This window comes from Pleuronectes platessa, chromosome 14, assembly GCF_947347685.1.
Source record: "Pleuronectes platessa chromosome 14, fPlePla1.1, whole genome shotgun sequence".
Classification (NCBI taxonomy): Eukaryota; Metazoa; Chordata; class Actinopteri; order Pleuronectiformes; family Pleuronectidae; genus Pleuronectes; species Pleuronectes platessa.
The window spans coordinates 3,190,658-3,209,484 of record NC_070639.1 but is presented as its reverse complement, the minus strand read 5'-3'; the positions used below and the strand labels follow the sequence as shown (position 1 = coordinate 3,209,484).

General features: G+C 39.6%; 1 protein-coding gene across 1 annotated transcript in view; it reads left to right on the top strand.

Annotated features, from left to right (window-relative positions):
• Positions 1 to 18,827, top strand: part of kalrna (kalirin RhoGEF kinase a) — a 125,553-nt gene that overhangs the window by 33,968 nt on the left and 72,758 nt on the right. The window contains exons 3-14 of the mRNA XM_053439649.1: positions 2,129 to 2,243; positions 4,410 to 4,602; positions 5,252 to 5,425; positions 5,539 to 5,622; positions 6,239 to 6,370; positions 7,399 to 7,521; positions 9,939 to 10,061; positions 10,370 to 10,561; positions 12,190 to 12,321; positions 13,337 to 13,435; positions 13,580 to 13,711; positions 16,867 to 16,989. Of these exons, the coding sequence (XP_053295624.1) occupies positions 2,129 to 2,243; positions 4,410 to 4,602; positions 5,252 to 5,425; positions 5,539 to 5,622; positions 6,239 to 6,370; positions 7,399 to 7,521; positions 9,939 to 10,061; positions 10,370 to 10,561; positions 12,190 to 12,321; positions 13,337 to 13,435; positions 13,580 to 13,711; positions 16,867 to 16,989 (1,622 nt within the window). The remainder of the gene's footprint in view (positions 1 to 2,128; positions 2,244 to 4,409; positions 4,603 to 5,251; positions 5,426 to 5,538; positions 5,623 to 6,238; positions 6,371 to 7,398; positions 7,522 to 9,938; positions 10,062 to 10,369; positions 10,562 to 12,189; positions 12,322 to 13,336; positions 13,436 to 13,579; positions 13,712 to 16,866; positions 16,990 to 18,827) is intronic.

Sequence of the window (18,827 nt, the reverse complement as noted above, 5' to 3'; positions counted from 1 at the left end):
GCTGACTGATTCTGACGAGGTCTCAGCTAAAATGATTTGTCAATTAATCAAAGACAAATGAAAACTTCGGAGTGAGAAAGCTACTATAGACACACCATCTCTTACATTATGTGTGCAAGTTTCTTTTCTCCATAACGCTGCTTCATGATCTCACTCACCACATTCAATAGCACAGTGTGAGCGATGGAAGCTGCAGAAAAGATCATGACCAGGAGTAGTTCACCTCAGTCAGGAAACAGGCAGGAAAATCATCACAGGCCCTTCACACCCTGAACATCACTTAAGTGACCTCCTCCCCCTCAGCGGAGGTTACATGTCGCTGCGGGCCAACACAAGCAGAGAAAGCAGACAAATCAACAGTTTCAATCCAAAGGCCGTCAGCACTCACACACACTCAGACGGGTAATGGATTCTGGGTCTGAACAAACAAGATCTAGTGTCACATTATCTCTGCAGAACAGAGCGTTATCTCCACAATCTATTGAAAAACGACATTTCCGATTAAAAGAATCGGCAGCAAAGTCAGAAGAGTCCAAGAATAGCAAAACAAAAGCGTCTGTGTTTTTTGTGTGTCACCTGTGTATCACTTTAACATAGACCAGTGTTATTATGAATAAATGTTTAGACAGGGGCAATTCTAAATATATAAACATGTTGGGCATTACTCTCTAGCTTTACAGCACTTAACTACTTTGGTTATTATTTCATCAGTGGTACTGTTTGAGTACAGCAGTAATATGTAACAGCGGACTCTGCATTCATAAGAGAGAGAGAGAGAGAGAGAGAGAGAGAGAGAGAGAGAGAGAGAGAGAGCGAGCATGTTAAAGGCCCAGTGCCAACATCAATCTGTCAACAAGATCCCTCCTTAGATTACAGCAGCATACTTCCTCCCTAATCACACACTCGAACGCACATACACACTCACACACACACAGAGGCCGATTTTCCACGTCTGAGTAGCAGTTTCATAAACAGTGTGATTTGTGTTTCTTATAATAATCTAACCAAAACATCTCTGCACACATAATTTATCACTGTGTGTGTGTGTTTGTGTGTGTGTGTGTGTGTATATATGTGTGCATATGTGTGTATGTGTCGAGTGTGTGTGTATGGGGGGGGGGGGGGGGTTCAGAGGCTTTGGAAAAGTTGATAGTAATGATACTGATACAGAGATGTTTGAGTAGTTAGAGTAAAATAATGTGCAGATTAACACTGATATGATGAGAGTGAATGTGATTAAATACATGCTATGAAATAATGGTTTTTTTACTTAACTCTTTTAAGTAAAAAATAAAAATAATAATACTAATACTAACGACTACTAATGACTTTTGTAACTATTGCTCCTAATAGTTCTTTTATAATTTACATAACTACTGCAACTACTGCTACTGTCAAACTGGTAGATTCAAGATTCAAGAAAACTTTATAGTCATTGTGGAAGCACAATGATTTATAAAAGTGTCCTCCACAATCAAAATGTTATGATGATTTACAAAGACAAATAAGCAAAGTATAGATAAACATCTATGTACTAAAATATAAATATAAGCAATGAGTATAAGATAATGGTAAACTACTAGTGCTAGAACTGCCATTACTAGTAGTGCTACTATACTGCATCAATAGCTCCTACCTCTGCAGCTCTTGCAACTAATGCTGCTATTCATTGTAATGAATGTAATTTCTATGCAGCCAATCTCAGGCTGCAGTTATAGACAGTACTTCATGACGTTTTTACAACTGCCCCTGTTTGGTTACTGATCCATTCTTTCCTCCATTCAAACAGAAAGACTACTACCTCCCAACTGACTGCTACAAACCAATCAGTGTCAAGTATACGTAGACGCAGCCCATGTGGGTGATGACGACAAGACTGACGCATGTCAGACAAAATTGTTTAGTGCGCTCCCTAAATTCCAATGTGAAACCAAAAGTAACCAGATCAAATGAAACAATGGAACAAAGACATGAAGCTTAGTTCAGACTTCCACGTGTGAAATCGTGGTTTGTAGCAGAAGTTCATTGTCAAGGATTTGTCAAAAATATCATGAGTAACTGTTACACTTTATAGTATTTGTCAACATTACACATCATACTAATTGTCTGTTTGCATGTGCACGCACAGGTGGGCGAGATAAAAGAGGAGGACCAATTTTGACGTTTCCTGCCCGAAGTAACCACGACCGAATAAAACAAGAAGACCTGAGGAGGCTGGTCACCTACCTCTCCACTGTTCCCAGGTAAACTCCCTCAAACACACACATACATCTTTATGCAGCAGATGTTATTATCAACCATGGTGTGTTTTCATAGGTGCTATGAATCAAAGTTGCGCCTCAGTTCAGTGACTCTTTGTGAAGAGACAAGACGGGAGACGTTTGAGGATGAAGTGCATGTGGAGTGCTTCAGTGCTGTCCACGCTGTGGAATCAAACGCTCCTTTCTACTCCGTTGCAGCAGCAGAAGGAGAGCAGCGTTTGATTTGCATCAGCATGAAAGCTGCTGTGTTTTATAGCCAACGGCTACTCATCACAGTCTGAGGATGTGACCAGTCATGAGCTGGTGGAGAGAAGAATCCAGTCTCCATTTTTCTGAATTTATATTATTAATCCCCTAAACCCTTTTTTAAATTCATTTTTTGGTAGGTTATTCTTGCTAGGTATAGGTATATTGCAAGGTATATATATTGCAAGGTCGCATATACCTATATATTTATATATATACAGTATATAATAATAATAATGATGATAATAATAATAATAATAATTATTATTATTATAATAATAATAATAATAATGTAACTTTATTGAATAGCACTTATCTATGATAACATATTAAGGTTGATACCTTAAAAACCAGCAGATCTATACAGAAAGGAAGGCATTCACTTTTTTCGCTTGTGTTGCCACTAAGCTGCAACCTATTTTAATAACTCCTTGGTGGTGCATTCAAGGACACTCTCACATCAAGTACTCATATCCATCTACTAAAAAGCGTTGATATTCTCTGTCATAACAAAATGAAAAAGCAGGCCTTTCATTGCATGACTTAGTTTGAGTGTCCTTGGACGAGCACTGGGGAGAGTTTTCCATCAAGCAGCTGCAATGGGAAACTGATTTGCATGTTACCACACTTACCTGGGTGATGAGAACACAGTGTTATTGAACCAAACTTCTCTATTATCATTCGATCCCAATCAGCCCCGCTCGGCTTCACCCTGCTAATCGAGCTGCTGTTTCCATGGTGATGGGTAGAGTTTGTGCCTCCCTGAGGCAGATTATGGTGGATGTGCCGCTGCTGAATTTAAATTAATAGAGACTGAGTCTGTGTTTGTGTGTCGGTGTGTTTGTGGTGGTGAGGTCATTTCAGTATATTTTTACTCCCCAATCAGCAGCGGCTGAATTCACTGGAGTTTGGGGAGACTGTTTATAAGCTGTTCAGTGATGGAGGATGGCAGCGTCACTGGTACTGCAGCGTACTTCAGCTCTGATGGTTAAAAGGCTGCCTTATAAATGCCAAAGTAGTTTTATTTTAAGGCGGCATCGTGACTCGTAAAGGGTTCTGTAATCGCACTGGAGAAACACTTGAATTCCTTCTGTAATAACACCAAATATACATTTTTCAGAAATATCTTGATCTTTTGGTCAAACAAATAATTTTATCTCATTCAGGCTGTTTTGACGTGTGCAGTTGTTTAACAAACCTGTTACGAGTATCTCATTAGCACATAGCTATGCATTCACCTTTGTTTCTGAATGACACTTCACTGACAAGCATCCAGAGCTCGAGGGGATACAGAGATTTGTGTAGAAAATAAGGTGATGGAAACCATTCACTGCTAAATAACTGCTACACCCTTCATGCCTATGCAATGGCAGAAGTATATTTTGCTGTTGCTGTGACCTTATAAAACATGTGGATCTGCACGGAATCCTTTGCAATTTGGTACAAATGTTCCCTAAAGGTAGACTTGATATGAGGTTCAAAATCTCACATATTGTCAAAGATTAAGTTAGGTTAGATTTCAGTTTTCAAAGGTCAAATGTCATGGTGACCTCATATGTATCTGGAAGAAATGTATGTAGACTGAAGCTGTACTGATTAGCAGAGGCATACAACTGCAGGGTGGTATTCCAGTTTACTCATCGAAGTGCGACATATTAAAGGAGATGAAAGGAAACTAATGCAGATAATTTAATGGCCTAATTGTTTCCTGATACTTGACTTTCGGCAAGCTCGCCAGACTACTACCTTATCTGACACTGGTTCACTTGTAATTTCCTTAGTTAATTAGTCCGATGAGTTTAGGATTTTGAATACATTTTCCTGTTTCTTCTAACCTACTACATTATCTTTCTCCATGGTCTTTTTCATTCCGTCCTGTCACCCTCTTCATGTCTTTCTCAGTGAGGACGTATGTAAACGGGGTTTCACTGTAATCATTGACATGCGAGGGTCAAAGTGGGAACTGATCAAGCCCCTGCTGAAGACGCTGCAGGAGTTCTTCCCTGCAGAGATTTGTGTGGCGCTCATCATCAAACCGGACAACTTCTGGCAGAAGCAGAAAACAAACTTTGGCAGCGCAAAGTTCTCCTTCGAGGTCAGTAGGCTTCGTTTCAATGATGAAATCAAAGATTGTGAAGTTCTTGGGTTTTCCGCTGAAAAGATTTTTCGCTAAAGCTGAAATAGGAAATTCGACATTTCAGGTTAAAATATATAGTTAGATAATTAGTTGCATCATCTTTGAATCATGTTTTCTAATAGCTACATTTTGAAGGTAAGATATTTGGTTTGTTAATGTATGATTTGAAGTTATTTTATCTAAGCTAACAGCTAAATTAAATAGGTAAAAATTCATGGTTAGATAAATGTTGACTCGTGTTTGAATCAGGTTAGCTAACGGCGAAATTTTGCTGGTGATATTTGTCGTTTTGAAACAGTTGCTGTACCAAACCGCTCAGTTTGGCAGGTAAAACAATTTGGTTCAACACTTGACTAAAACTAGCTAACAGTTGGCCTGTGTTAGCCAAAGTTTTGGTTTAGCTTTTAAATAATATGTGGTGTTGGTTAGTTAACAGTTTAGCTTAGGAGCTGAAACCTTTTCATTCAAAATAAATCAGGGCAGGGTTTCCACTCTCAATTTAGAAAATCACATCACTAGTTCATTCATAAGTCAGCATTGCATAACCTCCAGCTTATTTATCTGTTTGTATTTTCTTACTCTTGAATTTCTGTTTATGTTTTATCAGACCAGTATGGTGTCAGTCGAAGGTCTGGCCAAACTGGTGGATCCCTCCCAGCTGACGGATGACTTCGAGGGGTCTTTGGACTACAACCACGACGAGTGGATGGAGTTGAGAGTATCTCTGGAGGAGTTCATGACCAGTGCTGTTCACCTGCTCTCTCGACTGGAGGACCTGCAGGTGGGTGGTGGACAGACCAATGAACGGCTAATCAGGGAAAGATGTGTGGATGGTTTTAACGGATCGAAGGAGCTGTCCATCCCAGTATTATGATGGTGTGCTTTGTGTTGCAGGAGCTTCTGTCCAAGAAGGAGTTTCCTGCAGATGTGGAGGGATCGCGTCGCTTGATTGAGGAACACACACAACTTAAGAAAAAGGTGAGAGAGAGCTACTTTCAGGACAGAAACATCTAAAGACAATGAATGTTTAAAACATGATGTGCTTCGACTAAAAGTAAAACTTTTAATACCAGGAACTTACAGTATAACTGTTGTCTAAAGAACAGGTTAGATAAGGCAGATTAGTCTGCTGACTAATCTGCAGTTCCATTCCTGTTCATAAGGCAGAGGAATTTCAGAAAATGTATAAACAATGACAATGCTATATAAACCAAGCAACACCACAACAAAATAAAACATGGAGGAGATTCAGATTGTGGCTCTGCTGGTGTATTTGATTTACTGGAAAAGAGATAAGCACTACTAACACTCAATGTTCTAGTAATGAACCAATCAAGTATGGTGCAAGTCCCATTCCAAACTTCTGGTACATTTATGAAGTATTACCTCCCTAGATGGTAATTTTGTCTGGGGATATAGGATATTCTTCCTAATTTAGACCCTGGTCCCTTTGTTGCAGACGTGAGGGGTTCCTGATAATGTTCCTAGTTCCGGGGGAAAGTTCCTATGGTCTTAATGTAGCTATGGTCTAAACATGGCTATGGTTATATAAGCCATTAAAAACATTGTACGGTCTTCTCCTCCTCTTCTGTAGGTGCTGAAGGCTCCAATTGAGGAGTTGGACCGGGAAGGCCAGAGGTTACTGCAGTGTATCCGATCAAGTGATGGTTTTTCAGGGAGGAACTGCATATCTGGCTCTGCTGACTTCCAGAGCCTGGTGCCCAAGGTAATTCCCAAGGGAAGTTCACCCCAGCTGGAAATTAAACTGGCTGGTTACAGAGCACATTGATATTATCTCTTTAAAAATGCAAATGGTAAAAGGCCTCTAAACATGTCGAGGGATAAAAAAAAAAGGCAAAAGATTCAATGTTTCAAAGCTTCTTGATTGTTGAAAAATACAATGATTTATTTCTACTTTCTTAAACACATACACCAACAAACACCAGAAGTAGGTTTTAGTATAATCACTGATTACGTGCGTAGTCTTTTTTATTTCCTCAGGCCCTCAACTCTCAGTACAGTTAATGAGAAGTACACGCAGCATGTTAGCTCGTTAGGTTGTTAACCGAAGGGCTCTGCAGGGGTTGTGTAAGAGCTCATTGGGTTTCAATTCACAGGTTGTTTGCATGAAGTAGACACACTGTACATTACAAACAGAGGAATGCATTTAATGAATTTTTAATACAAGGCTTAAACGATACAGGACTTCTAATGTCTTACCTACTTAAATTATAAAGTGTAGACCTGATTTAATATAACAGCATCTCAAGGACAGAACTGTGTTTTAAATAAATTATCAATGAATAAATTGTTTAAAATACTCACAGGAGCTGACAGTTTAGAGTTTTGTCAGGACACTGGATCTGCTTATTCTTACATGACACACTGGTGCAGTTTAAAAGCTAAATAAAGAAACTAATCTAATATGCATTTAAATTAGAAAAATGCAATTTAGAGTTGTGTTTTACTGGATAGCAAACCAAATAAAACACTTGAATGATAGCTCCCATCACATAAAAAGTGAAAAAGTGTTTTATTTAGACATTAAATCTTCAAACTGGCAATATTAAAGGGGAGGATAAAATAAACACCATATGTTTTATTTATTCAGACAAATCGTCGGACCATGAACTGTGGCATGTTTTTCTGCTATGATCTATCCTGGAACCAGTCTACGTAAACAGCTGAACTCTAAATAAGTCTCACATCATTAGAAACATCATCTAACAATACTTGATTATTTAATTTCACCAGGTGGCCAGTCTGCTGGATAAGCTCCACTCAACGCGGCAGCACCTCCATCAAATGTGGCACGTCAGAAAGCTCAAGCTGGACCAGTGCTTCCAGCTCCGCCTCTTCGAACAGGACGCAGAGAAGGTGAGTCTCACCTGAGCCTGAGCAGAAATCATCGCTAGGGATGTGTGGTGTGAAAAAAAAATGGAGCGTGATTTATTATATTCTTGAAACTGCTTAATAGTAAAAGTCCTTGTGTCTTAAACTATACATCTGATTCCCAGCAGCGTTTTACTGTGAAATTGCCTCAGATAATTGCTGCACAGGGAAAGTGTTGAATTAATCATCACAGTAAATGTGCTGATCATTAAAAGCTGTGCTAAATATTTGCTATTGTGGAATCTATAAAAATGGTTAAAGGTTAGGAAGGTTAATACCATAATATTTGCCACAAGGAAACAATCACTGTAGTATCATATTGTGGCCTTAATTATTAAGTTACAGGGCAGATGTACTTTTTGCTCTTAATTCCGATGTAACTTCATGTTCAGCTTCATCCTGGATTTTAACTTTTGTATATTTTCCTGCCTCCAGGACAGTTTCATAATATATATTTAATTCTCTACTCTTTTCATCTTATCTGTGTCACTGTAGTTGCCTCCGAAAAACTTCAAGGCGCCCGAAAAGAAATATCCTTTAGCATTTGTCTAAACACAGGAACAGTGAGCAGTTAATCCAGTGGAAAATCAGCCAGCACTGCTTCGCTTACATCAGTGAAGTGATTAGCTGCAGTTGCGGGTGAATGTTTGGATTCAATTCATCATTAACATACCAGCCTGTTTACGACAGCACGCAACTATTTCAGTTTTAGTCCAAAATACTATATATGGAAACATCACGCTCTCTCAAATATTTTTCTTTTGTAAACATTACCAGACTAGTAAAAGTAAAAATGCAGCAATCGAACACATCACTAAATACCTGCAAAGATGATGAGTATGATTACTATATACTGATGTGTGACATCTACACACCAAAAATTACCATTATATCCTGAATGCAGCATAACAACAATCATGTAAACAATGACATCAACACTGGAAAGAAAATTCTAAATCACCAGATAAACAAAAGCATTCAGGAGGTTACAAAAATCAGGTTCAGGAAAAACCCTCATGCCCCAGACAATTCACCATCATTCACACCTACCCTCAGCCTTTCCAGTTAAGTTTGGATCTTTTCTGTTAAATCTTAACCAAAAAGGTTCAGAGGAGGTCTGTGTCCGGATCAAACTGAGCCATGGTTCGGCTCATTTCTAGAGTAAAAAGCCCCGTTTTGGATAGATAGATTTTTGAAACTGGAAGTAGCGACAACATAAACAATAAAAGAATAAAAAGAAGAGGAAGCAGCTGCAGTCTTCTTCTCCTCCAATATAATGTTTAAACGATGAGGACGTTCATTTGGTGCATTTAAACTAGTGTTGACTACTGGACCTGAAGGTGCTGATGCTGGTATTCATACCATAATGATGCTACCATGGCAACCAATTGGCTAAATTTAACTGGTTCATTCATTTATCTCCAGACGCACGCCCATCTGCAAACCAATCACAAGTGTAGGTTGACACAGCCCATTTCGGTGATGATGACAGGACAAAATAATTCAGTGCGCTCCCTAAATTACAATGTGAAATCAAAACTAACCAGATCCAAAACAATGGAACAAAGACATGAAGCTCGGTTCAGACTTTCAGGTGTAAAGGGTTAGTTTTTCAGATGAGTGGACGCAGATACACCAGTCAACTTGGCAAAGGTACTGAATGATGAGCAAGGTTATTAACATTGATTAAGATCGTCTCAACCATGTTAACCTTTAGTCCTGTCTAACAGAGCTTTAAGTGTTGTAGTAACCCCGGTGTTGTTGATGGAAGTACAGAATGTACACAACACTTGTTTGTTCCACACAGAAATCCACATGAAGGAGCAGTAACATTTATTGTCATGCAAACAGAGAGGAATAAGAAAACAGTTTAGTCCACATCAGTAAGGAGTAGCTGCGGGGGTGTGCGGACGAGTTTACAGTGCGGTCAGACCTGACATTGAGGTCTTACTGTGGAAAACACTGCTTGAGAAAGGGCCCTGTAAATGTGGTGGTGACCACTGTGATCACGCAGGGCCACCACCCCCCGCCTCCATCTGTCTGGAAAGATTGATTCAGACATAGGAGCGAGCGTGAAGGTTGTCCTGGCCTCTCAGGCTTTAAGCCTATCAGCTGGTGAAGACGAAGTCAACAAACGGAGAAAATAACACTTGTGTTTTTAAAGGAATTTTCCTTTTTTTGGGTTTAATGCCTCAGATTCTCTCAGTTATAATAACAAGAGTTTAAGAAAACATTGAAAATGATCTTGTGGTCTCTTGTTTCTTTTCACATAGCAGATGGTTTGCGTTTATTCCTGATGCAACTTTCTGTTCCAGTGCAAGGCTCTCTGTATTTGCAGTGGTAGTTAACATGTTAATAAGGTTTTCATGTGTGTGTGTGTGTGTGTTTTTGTGTGTGTGCAGATGTTTGACTGGATCAGCCACAACAAGGAACTCTTCCTACAGAGCCACACAGAGATCGGCCGCGCTTACCAACATGCTGTGGAGCTGCAGACTCAACACAACCACTTTGCCATGAACTCCATGGTAGATAATGTCTTTAAAATCATAAATCTAACATTACATCACTGTACATCACTGCATGTCATAGCATGAAAGGAAAATACTTAAATAAAATTCTAAATACATAAAATAGAACTTTCTTGGGTCCAGCTTAATATGACAAATATGTGTAAATGTACAATAGCAAGACATAATTAGATTATTTACGTACTTATATAATTGAGTGTTTTAGGAGCATCCTTTATAAAGATGTGAGTGTCGCAACTCAGTATTTTATGCAATGTAAATGCAATAATTAAATAATGAATGCATTTTATCTTTATCTATCCCAGAATGCTTATGTAAACATCAACAGAATCATGTCAGTGGCGAGCCGTCTGGCTGAGGCTGGTCACTACGCCTCCACACAGATAAAACAGATCTCAGGTCAGCTGGATCAGGACTGGAAAAGCTTTGCTGCTGCGCTAGACGAGCGCTCCACCATCCTCGCCATGTCGTCTGTCTTTCACCAGAAGGCTGAACAGGTGAGGCAAAACATTTAACTGAACTGAACTTTGCAAAGAGTAGTGAGGATACTTCTTTACCCAGCAAGCACTAGGTGGAAACTGAAGACTAAGTATGATTATGAAGGACAAAATTGAGTGATTTTGAGTGTAAGGTCGTAATCGAATACAGTCATAATTGAGAAGAAGGACGTAATATTAAGAAAATATATGATAATGTGGTGCAGATGTGCCAAATTCTTAATTTTTATGTGAAATAAAAGTTAAATTAACAAAAATCTCAAAATTCCTCATTTTAACGCAGGCGACAGGCTGATCATCTGATATTCCCCCTCTAAAAGCAAACGTATCCTTAAATCACATCTCAAGAAAATAAAATTCTTTTTTCTCAATGTTGGCTTTATTATTGGTAATTTTATCCTTCATTATTGTAAAATTGCGGCTTTTTTATTCCCCTTTAAGTGGCCCTAATACTCTCTTGTAGAAACACAATGGTGAATCATCCTACGCTGATGTAAGATCTCCCCTTTCAATTCTCTGTTATTAGAAGAAAAGATGTTCCACTTACTGTGAGAGTGCTGCTGCCGCTGCGGCTCTGCTGCTGATCTGCTAACTATCTAATCTCGGGGTCTCTCTGCAGCAGACGCTTGTCCAGAATGTAAAAATGTAAACGTCATTTTTTTTGTTTGTACGTCTGATTATATTTATAAATCAAACTGCTCCAATGCTGATTCCTGGAAGGTTGACATGGCAACAGATGGGACTTGTTTGATTCCTGCTGGGCCTCTGACATTAGCTACAAGTGTACATTTGAGGGAGAGCAGCACATGAAAGAGGAATAGAGGGAGAGAGGGAGAGAGGATGGGGGCAGAGAGAGGCTTGGCTCAGACTGAGAAAGAGAGAAACAGAAGAAAAAAAAACATGTGTCAGGATGAGAGATGAAACACAAGACGAGGAACGAGAGAAGAGCAAAAGAAAACTGGCTTCACAGAGTAAACGGAAGAGAAGAGTGAAAACCTGAACCTTGTGTAATATTTCTAAGTACATTTTCAGGAAAGGAAATAAACACAGACCGAAAATGTCCCAGCAGCACACAGTTACCAATACAAATTACAATAATGAAATTTCTTTGAATAGGTATGATGTATACCTACAGCAAATGTCGTGACACCGCACCGCTATATGCTTTGGACAAATATAAAAAAAACAAGGTCCAGGACAAAAAATGTAACTGTGACATAGTGAAGGCCTGACAGTGGACAGTCATTTTTAAGTGTTCCCATTCTTCTGTATACGATATCTCAAGAACGCCTTAAAGAAAGTTTTTTGTGACCTCACTAAACACATTTGCTGCCTTGTGAACGTAATATCTCAGGAACACCTTGTGGACATTTCTTCAAATTTGACTCAAGGATTTTGACCCAACTCTGATGAGTTGGGTGGTTAAAGGTCAAAGATCAAGGTCACACTGGTCTCACAAATAATACTTTTTAGCTCCTTCAAATTTTTATTAGATTTCAGTGGCCAGAGGTCAAGGTGAACTCATATGACATCATATGAGTCTGGGAAAATGAAACTGCGCTCTTGGTCGAAGGCATACAAGTTCACTCTTCGTATGATTTCCAACATGCTTCTATCTGCTTCCTCAGTTCCTGTCGGAGGTGGAGGCCTGGTGTAAAGTCTGCAGTGAGGGAGGGTTACCTTCTGAGATGCAGGAGCTGGAGCTCGCCATCCACCGCCACCAGAGCCTGTACGAGCAGGTAACCCAGGCTTACACTGAGGTAAATCCACATTCCCAGAGAACCCATTAACTGGGATCTGTAACTGCAGGCTGTACGAGCAGCCCACGGAGGCTTTGGCCAGCGTTACACTCAAATCTAAATGACCAAAATTCGATTTGACAAAATTCAATTCGGTTTCTAAATTAAACGTCATGAAGCATGGAGTCTCAGTTCACCATTCACAGCCAGTTCTTTTTAAAGGGTTGCTGTGCGGTAGCAGAGTGCAGCCAGCTGGGATTGGCTGTGATGACAGGGTGGTGTTGATCAGATGCTGCACCCCCACTGTCCAGATCTGCTCTCTGGAAGAAAAAAAAAAACCTGTGTTCCACAAAATTGTGTCTTTGAAGTCTCCTGCTCTTCTCTGCTCTTTGCTTTGGTCTGATCTTGTATCTTCAGAAAACTTTTACTTCAATTCATGGTTGTCTGTGGAAAGATAGGTTCACACAGACACACACGGACACAAACTCAAAGCCTTGGGCTGAGGCTGAAGTGGTTCGGCTTGGCGAGCTATGACTGCATGGTTTTGTGTGAGCCTGCTGCAAAAAGTGACACGCTTACAAAGTATTTTATCTTCTACTCCTGACCTGATTCAAGAAACAATTTAGCTGCTTTTAGACAAGCACAGAAGTCTGGAACTTCTCCTGAAATTATCTGGAGAGGCTGTATGTGAGAATGCAAATGTCTGAGTCCTTCCGGACATCTTTTACAATTTTTCCTACAGCAAGCAATGTTCATGATGTTTCTAGCATGCAGTGGATGCAAAATAGAAAAGAAAAAAAAATCCAAACAATACAAATATCTCAGGATGAAAAACTGGAGCAAGATGTGCTGTAAACAATGAGCTGCAGAATGATTTATATATCAAAGAGAGGAAAGGAAGGAAACGATCTGCAAAGCAGAAAATACATGACCTGTCTACTTGTTTTTCTTTCTTTCTTTATCTCTCTATTCTTTCTTTCTCTCTGTCTCTGTGCATTGCTTTTATAATCTCTTTGTGACCGACCTCTCTGTCCAGGTGAGTCAGGATGGCAAAGCCCTATTGGATGTCCTCCAGAGGCCTCTGAGTCCCGGCAACTCTGATTCGCTGACAGCCAGTGCCAATTACTCCAAAGCGGTCAGTGCTATTGATTTCACTTGGGTTTTCAGGGCTTTCTCTGCTGGCCAATTACAAAAGAGAAGCAGCTTTACGTTCTGTAAATTAAATAGAAAATGTTCTACAGTATATAAAAAAATTCTTAACTTTTGTGTTATTCTGCAGGTTCACTGCATCCTGGACGTGGTTCATGAAGTTCTCCATCATCAGCGGCGTCTGGAAAACATTTGGCAGCACCGAAAGGTCCGACTGCACCAGAGACTGCAGCTGTGTGTGTTCCAGCAGGACGTCCAGCAGGTGTGTGCGCACACACACACACACACAAACACACACACACATGCAAACACACTTCTGGTGCCTACACAAGTAAAACACTACATTTTATTGCCGTTTTGAGTTTATTGAAGGCGCTTTGTAAAAGTTTTATTCAATGAGGTTGCAGAATTCTTTCAAACCACGGTAAAGCATGTAATCTTCTACGTAAGCATGTAATCAAGGGAGCAGACCACAGTCGCGTGTGTGTGTCGTGGACTTTTCTCAGCAGTGCAGACGAGAATCACCACAGCTCGGATATTCATTGTTGTCCCAGTGACACACATTGTGTAACATGAAAATGCCTCAGATAGAATCATAAGCTCTTGCTCGTACCACTGCTGACATTTGACAGACAAGCAGACTGTTTGGGTTTGGAAAGGTGTCGTCCCAGTTTACTGGATTTTGTATAGATATTCAGAGGCTCAGAATTTTTATTTATGAAAGCTATTTATAACTAAACACAGTGAATGTCATCATTGTGGTGGGAAGAGGTTGCGAGTATTGTTTTATTTCTTCAACATGATTTATTGTGGCTTTAACACTCATGTCGTAGGAATGAGGTACAACCTAATAACACTGACATGAGTGAAAACCCCTAAATCCATATGTTCACCTGCCTTTTTAGTACAACACAGTAAAAAGTCAAAACACACAGTGACACTGATGCAAAGCAGCTGAAATCAGCCCCTGACTGTGTCGCCAAGAATTGCAGACAATGAGGTTCAGGTTTTTCCACCAACAGGCTAAAACAGGAACAACAGAGCCAGTTACGATTTACAGATGTTAATGCGTAACATCTGCAAGCAAGGACAGTATAACAGATAAATTATGTAGTTTATTTAACAGGAAATGTCAGCAAATGAGATTTCAGTCGAGTCTGCTGGTGAAACAATAAAAGTAAACTGTCAACTATTTCGCAAAACAAGTAATATTCTGAGTATTTATCTTATAAACACAATTTTGAATATTTGCCGGTTCTCTATATTCTGTTTTCATCACTTCGTTATAAAAACCACGTCTGGGCTTGGGCCAATTTCCTTCTGCTTAACCTGTTTTCTGTTTTAGGATCTTTATCTATGGTATTTCCAGAAAATTCAGTGACTCAAACCAAGATTGATTCATTGAAAATTAGGAATTACAGATACAAATTGTGAAAAAAATATTACGTTTCAGCCTTAATCCCGCCATATAAAGATGTTCATATATTTGTTTGGTTGGAATGATAAAATGATAGAATTAAGACAGAAAATAGTCCAGTATGTCTATTTTTTACTATGTTGTTGCAATGGGATCAAGTTATCTTAAGAAAGCCTTTTCAAATTTGGGATAAATGTTTGCTTAGAGATAAACTGATTAGATTTGGGTGGTCTAAGGTCCAAGGTTAAGGTCACATGACCTCAAAAAACATATTGTGGCCTCTTAAACATGATATCTCAAGTCTGACTTTAGGTAATTTCTTCAAATTTGTATCAGCTGTCATTGCTATATATTGTTATTTCCTGTCACCAATAACAAAACGTGTCAGTTACAGTCATTATATTCATATATAAGCAGCAGAATAAAGCCACTCTTCAAGCTCCACACTGCTGCTGTTTCCATGTAAACCTAAATATTGCTTCTTTTTCTAGGTCACGTTCAGTAGTTTGGGAATACACACACACACACACACACACACACACACACACACACACACACACACACACACACACACACACACACACACACACACAAACACACATACACACACCCACACACAATTAATTTAAGATAGAACTATTGTAACAGTCATAACCTCAGCAGAGAGAATTAGGGCATTGGGCTTGAGCCATACAAATGTGTGTCCCAAGAGAGAGAGAGATAGAGTGAGGGAGTGTTGAGGAGAAGTAAAATGAAAAATAAAAGGTACATAACGCAATTGAAAAATAGTTCATATTAATAGATTATAAATTCATTGAACACAAAGCGTTGCCTGCAGAGCTTGTCATGCATCACTTTCTATGAGACCCCGGAGAGAGAGAGACACATAGTGGGTGAGAGATATACAGTACATAGGAATTTAGACAAGGAGCGAGTGAGAGAGTGTGCTCATACCAATAGCCTATAAATCAGTGAAAACAGGCCTATTCAAGGCAGAGTTGTAACACTACAGAATATATGTGACCCCAGAGGGGAAGAGTGAGGGAGAGAGATGCTGAAGAGAACATATTGGGTGTGTAGTTTCATTTGGCAGCTTTAGTTGCACCTTCAAACAAAGATAGTCCAGCTGCAGTCGGCATGTTTCAGTTTGTATGTTACGACCTGGCTCTGACCTCTCTGCTGGACCGACTGCACGACGCTAAGGTCATGAGTTACAGCACGGTTCATTCGTACATGCTGCGCCTTCAAGGCCCAGATGAGGTGATGTGTTAATGCTTTGTTGGTGCAGAGGAGGAGTCCGTTCTCCAAATTTGAACCTTGATCTGCTTTTAAGATGCGGTCGCGGCCAGGGGGTTGTGTAGGTCAAACCAAAAATGTATAAGTGGCAACGACTTAAATGTCAAGCTGTGTCAGCAGAAAAATACGTGTACACTTATACAGGGAGGAGAGTGTGAAGATTTTATGTAAACTAGCTCAGAACGCTGCTGCTTGGATCCTAATAGGCACCAAGAAATGTCAACTCATTACTCTTAAACTCACGCTGGTTACATTCTGTATGGATTTAACAATTCTAATCATCATATTTAAAGCAATCACAGGCCTCGTTCCAACTACATCATTAACTCATTAACGTGCCTGGACGTTCACTTATGGCTGGTGACCCAAAAAGATTCCAACATTGTAGAAAATGCACCACAAAGCAGGATGGCACCTGCTCAAGTTTGGCCTGCAGTCGTCTAATGGCGCAGAATATTCAACATCTCCTGTTCTTCTCGACTGCAGTGACCTACATTTCCCTCTCAGATCATGAAGGTTTTATCTGATCCATTTCTAATTCATTAGGCCTGAGACCATTTTGTGCTGCTGATCTGTACGAACCCTGTGAGAAAAAAAAAGGCTGCAGTGCCAGGAATACGAGATTGCACAGGTGACCTTTGATCCTGAGTGTGTGTTTGAAGATGATCCGAAGACGATCGCTGTCTCCTCTCTCTCTGATGCAGGTGATGGACTGGATAGAAAACCACGGCGAGGCTTTCCTCAGCAAACACACTGGTGTCGGGAAATCCCTTCACCGAGCCCGAGCACTGCAGAAAAGACACGACGACTTTGAAGACGTAGCTCAGGTGAGTCTGTCTACTGAAAGGAAAGAGCAACTCATGTGCTTTATTTTAACAGTAAAAACAATCTTACCTGTGGCTCCATGTGTTGCTATGTTTTGTTTGCCAAATTACATCCTTAAGATCCTCTTCTACCATGAAAATCATGAAGTATTTAGTTTTTTAATGAAATGTTTATTCGCCTTTCTTGCAAGCATCTGTTAGTAATCTGCCTTGATTAATCCCAAATTTTCAAAACCACCATGGCTGCTGGTGGCAGGAAGCATGAAGATATGCTTCGACATAACCATTTATGGTTACAAGCCTTTTCTAAAAAAAACTGAAGATGTTATCGAAGCCTGAATTTCAGTGCTACGCTCCATCGTGTAGGAAACACTGGCACTGAGATTTTGGGCATAAAGATGAAATCAAAACAGGTTGAAGGTCTCAGAGGAACATGAGCAAAATGTGGTAGGCAAAGACAAGGCTGCAGTAGATGAGCATTTGGCAATTTTGTAGGAAGTAAACATTTTTTTTTAAAAATAAATCAGCATAAATATTTCAAATCCCAATAAAGCCTTAAAGGGCTTTGACGCTGAAAGTGATGTGAATGAAGTTGTCTACTTTGATTTGGTTTTAAGTAATGTAAATCCTCAGATAGCAAATGCCAGTATAAAATAAGGTTATACACAGACATACACTGCCATGGTTCCCAGCTTAATTGGATTCCAAGAACCTTTTGTACGTGTGACACCATGGATAGGATGGATGACAAATTGTCCTTGACTGCTGAGGATGGTAAAAAACTCTTTCTTCTTTCCTTCCTCAGTTTATCATTTTCCTTCTCTTTCTTTTCCACTCTTGTTGTGTCAAATTTAACTGAGTCCACCTCACCGAGGTCATCTCAGTCCACCAATATGTTTTCATTTCAGGCTGTTCTTCAACAAGTGGCTTTATTTTAGTGCTTTTTAGTTCTAGTTAAAAAGAACAATGGTCTAATGGCATACAGCAGAGTCTTAACTATATTAACATTGAATCTATTCAGAATCCATGGTAATTAATAAATAATTTTCCCACTTTGGTCAGTGGAGTTTTAGTACTGTGATAATCCTATAAAAGTGTGAATGCCAAACCCATAAAAGAGCGTGTAGTTCTGTAATGTGATGTTTACACTCTGGATTAGGATTAACCTTTATAACCTGCTGTGAATCAGCTTTATTTGGGTCGGATGTTTCCTTCTCACTCTGCTTTTCCCTTGTTAGCGTTTCTCTGCAGTTTGTGGTGCTAAGCTCTCCTCTTAGCAATATACATAACGTTAATACATTTTGTGGTCGTTTAAGATCCAAGACGAGACATGAATACATAAGTTTGTTTACTCACAGTGCACTTTGATAGTTTCTCTCGCATGTAAACAGGAAGACACAGAGAAACATATCTGATTATTGACCGTTTTGTTCCTGAAGTGGAGAAAACAGGGTCATCTCAGATGTCTCCTTTAGTGTATATGAGGGCGCATATGAACGTTCATTTTAATTAAAGTGTTAAGCCTTAATGTCCTTTAACCATCATCACTGCTATTTTTAATCTCAGCTCTCATCCTCTACACCTGATTGTCTGCTTCACCAGTAGAACCAACTAGTCATGAAATAGATTTAATGAAAACCCAGATCTCATTCACTCATATTAAAGCCGTAATTCACCAGCTTCTTCTCACTGCCTTGGATTTTTATTTCCCAAGGGAGGTTTGTCACTGCTTCATACCAACAGTGGTTGCTTAACAGGGAGGTCAGATCTAGAACCGACATTATTCTGGCTATTGTAGAGTGATAACATTGCCACGGTATGGAAAATATAATGCAAAGAAA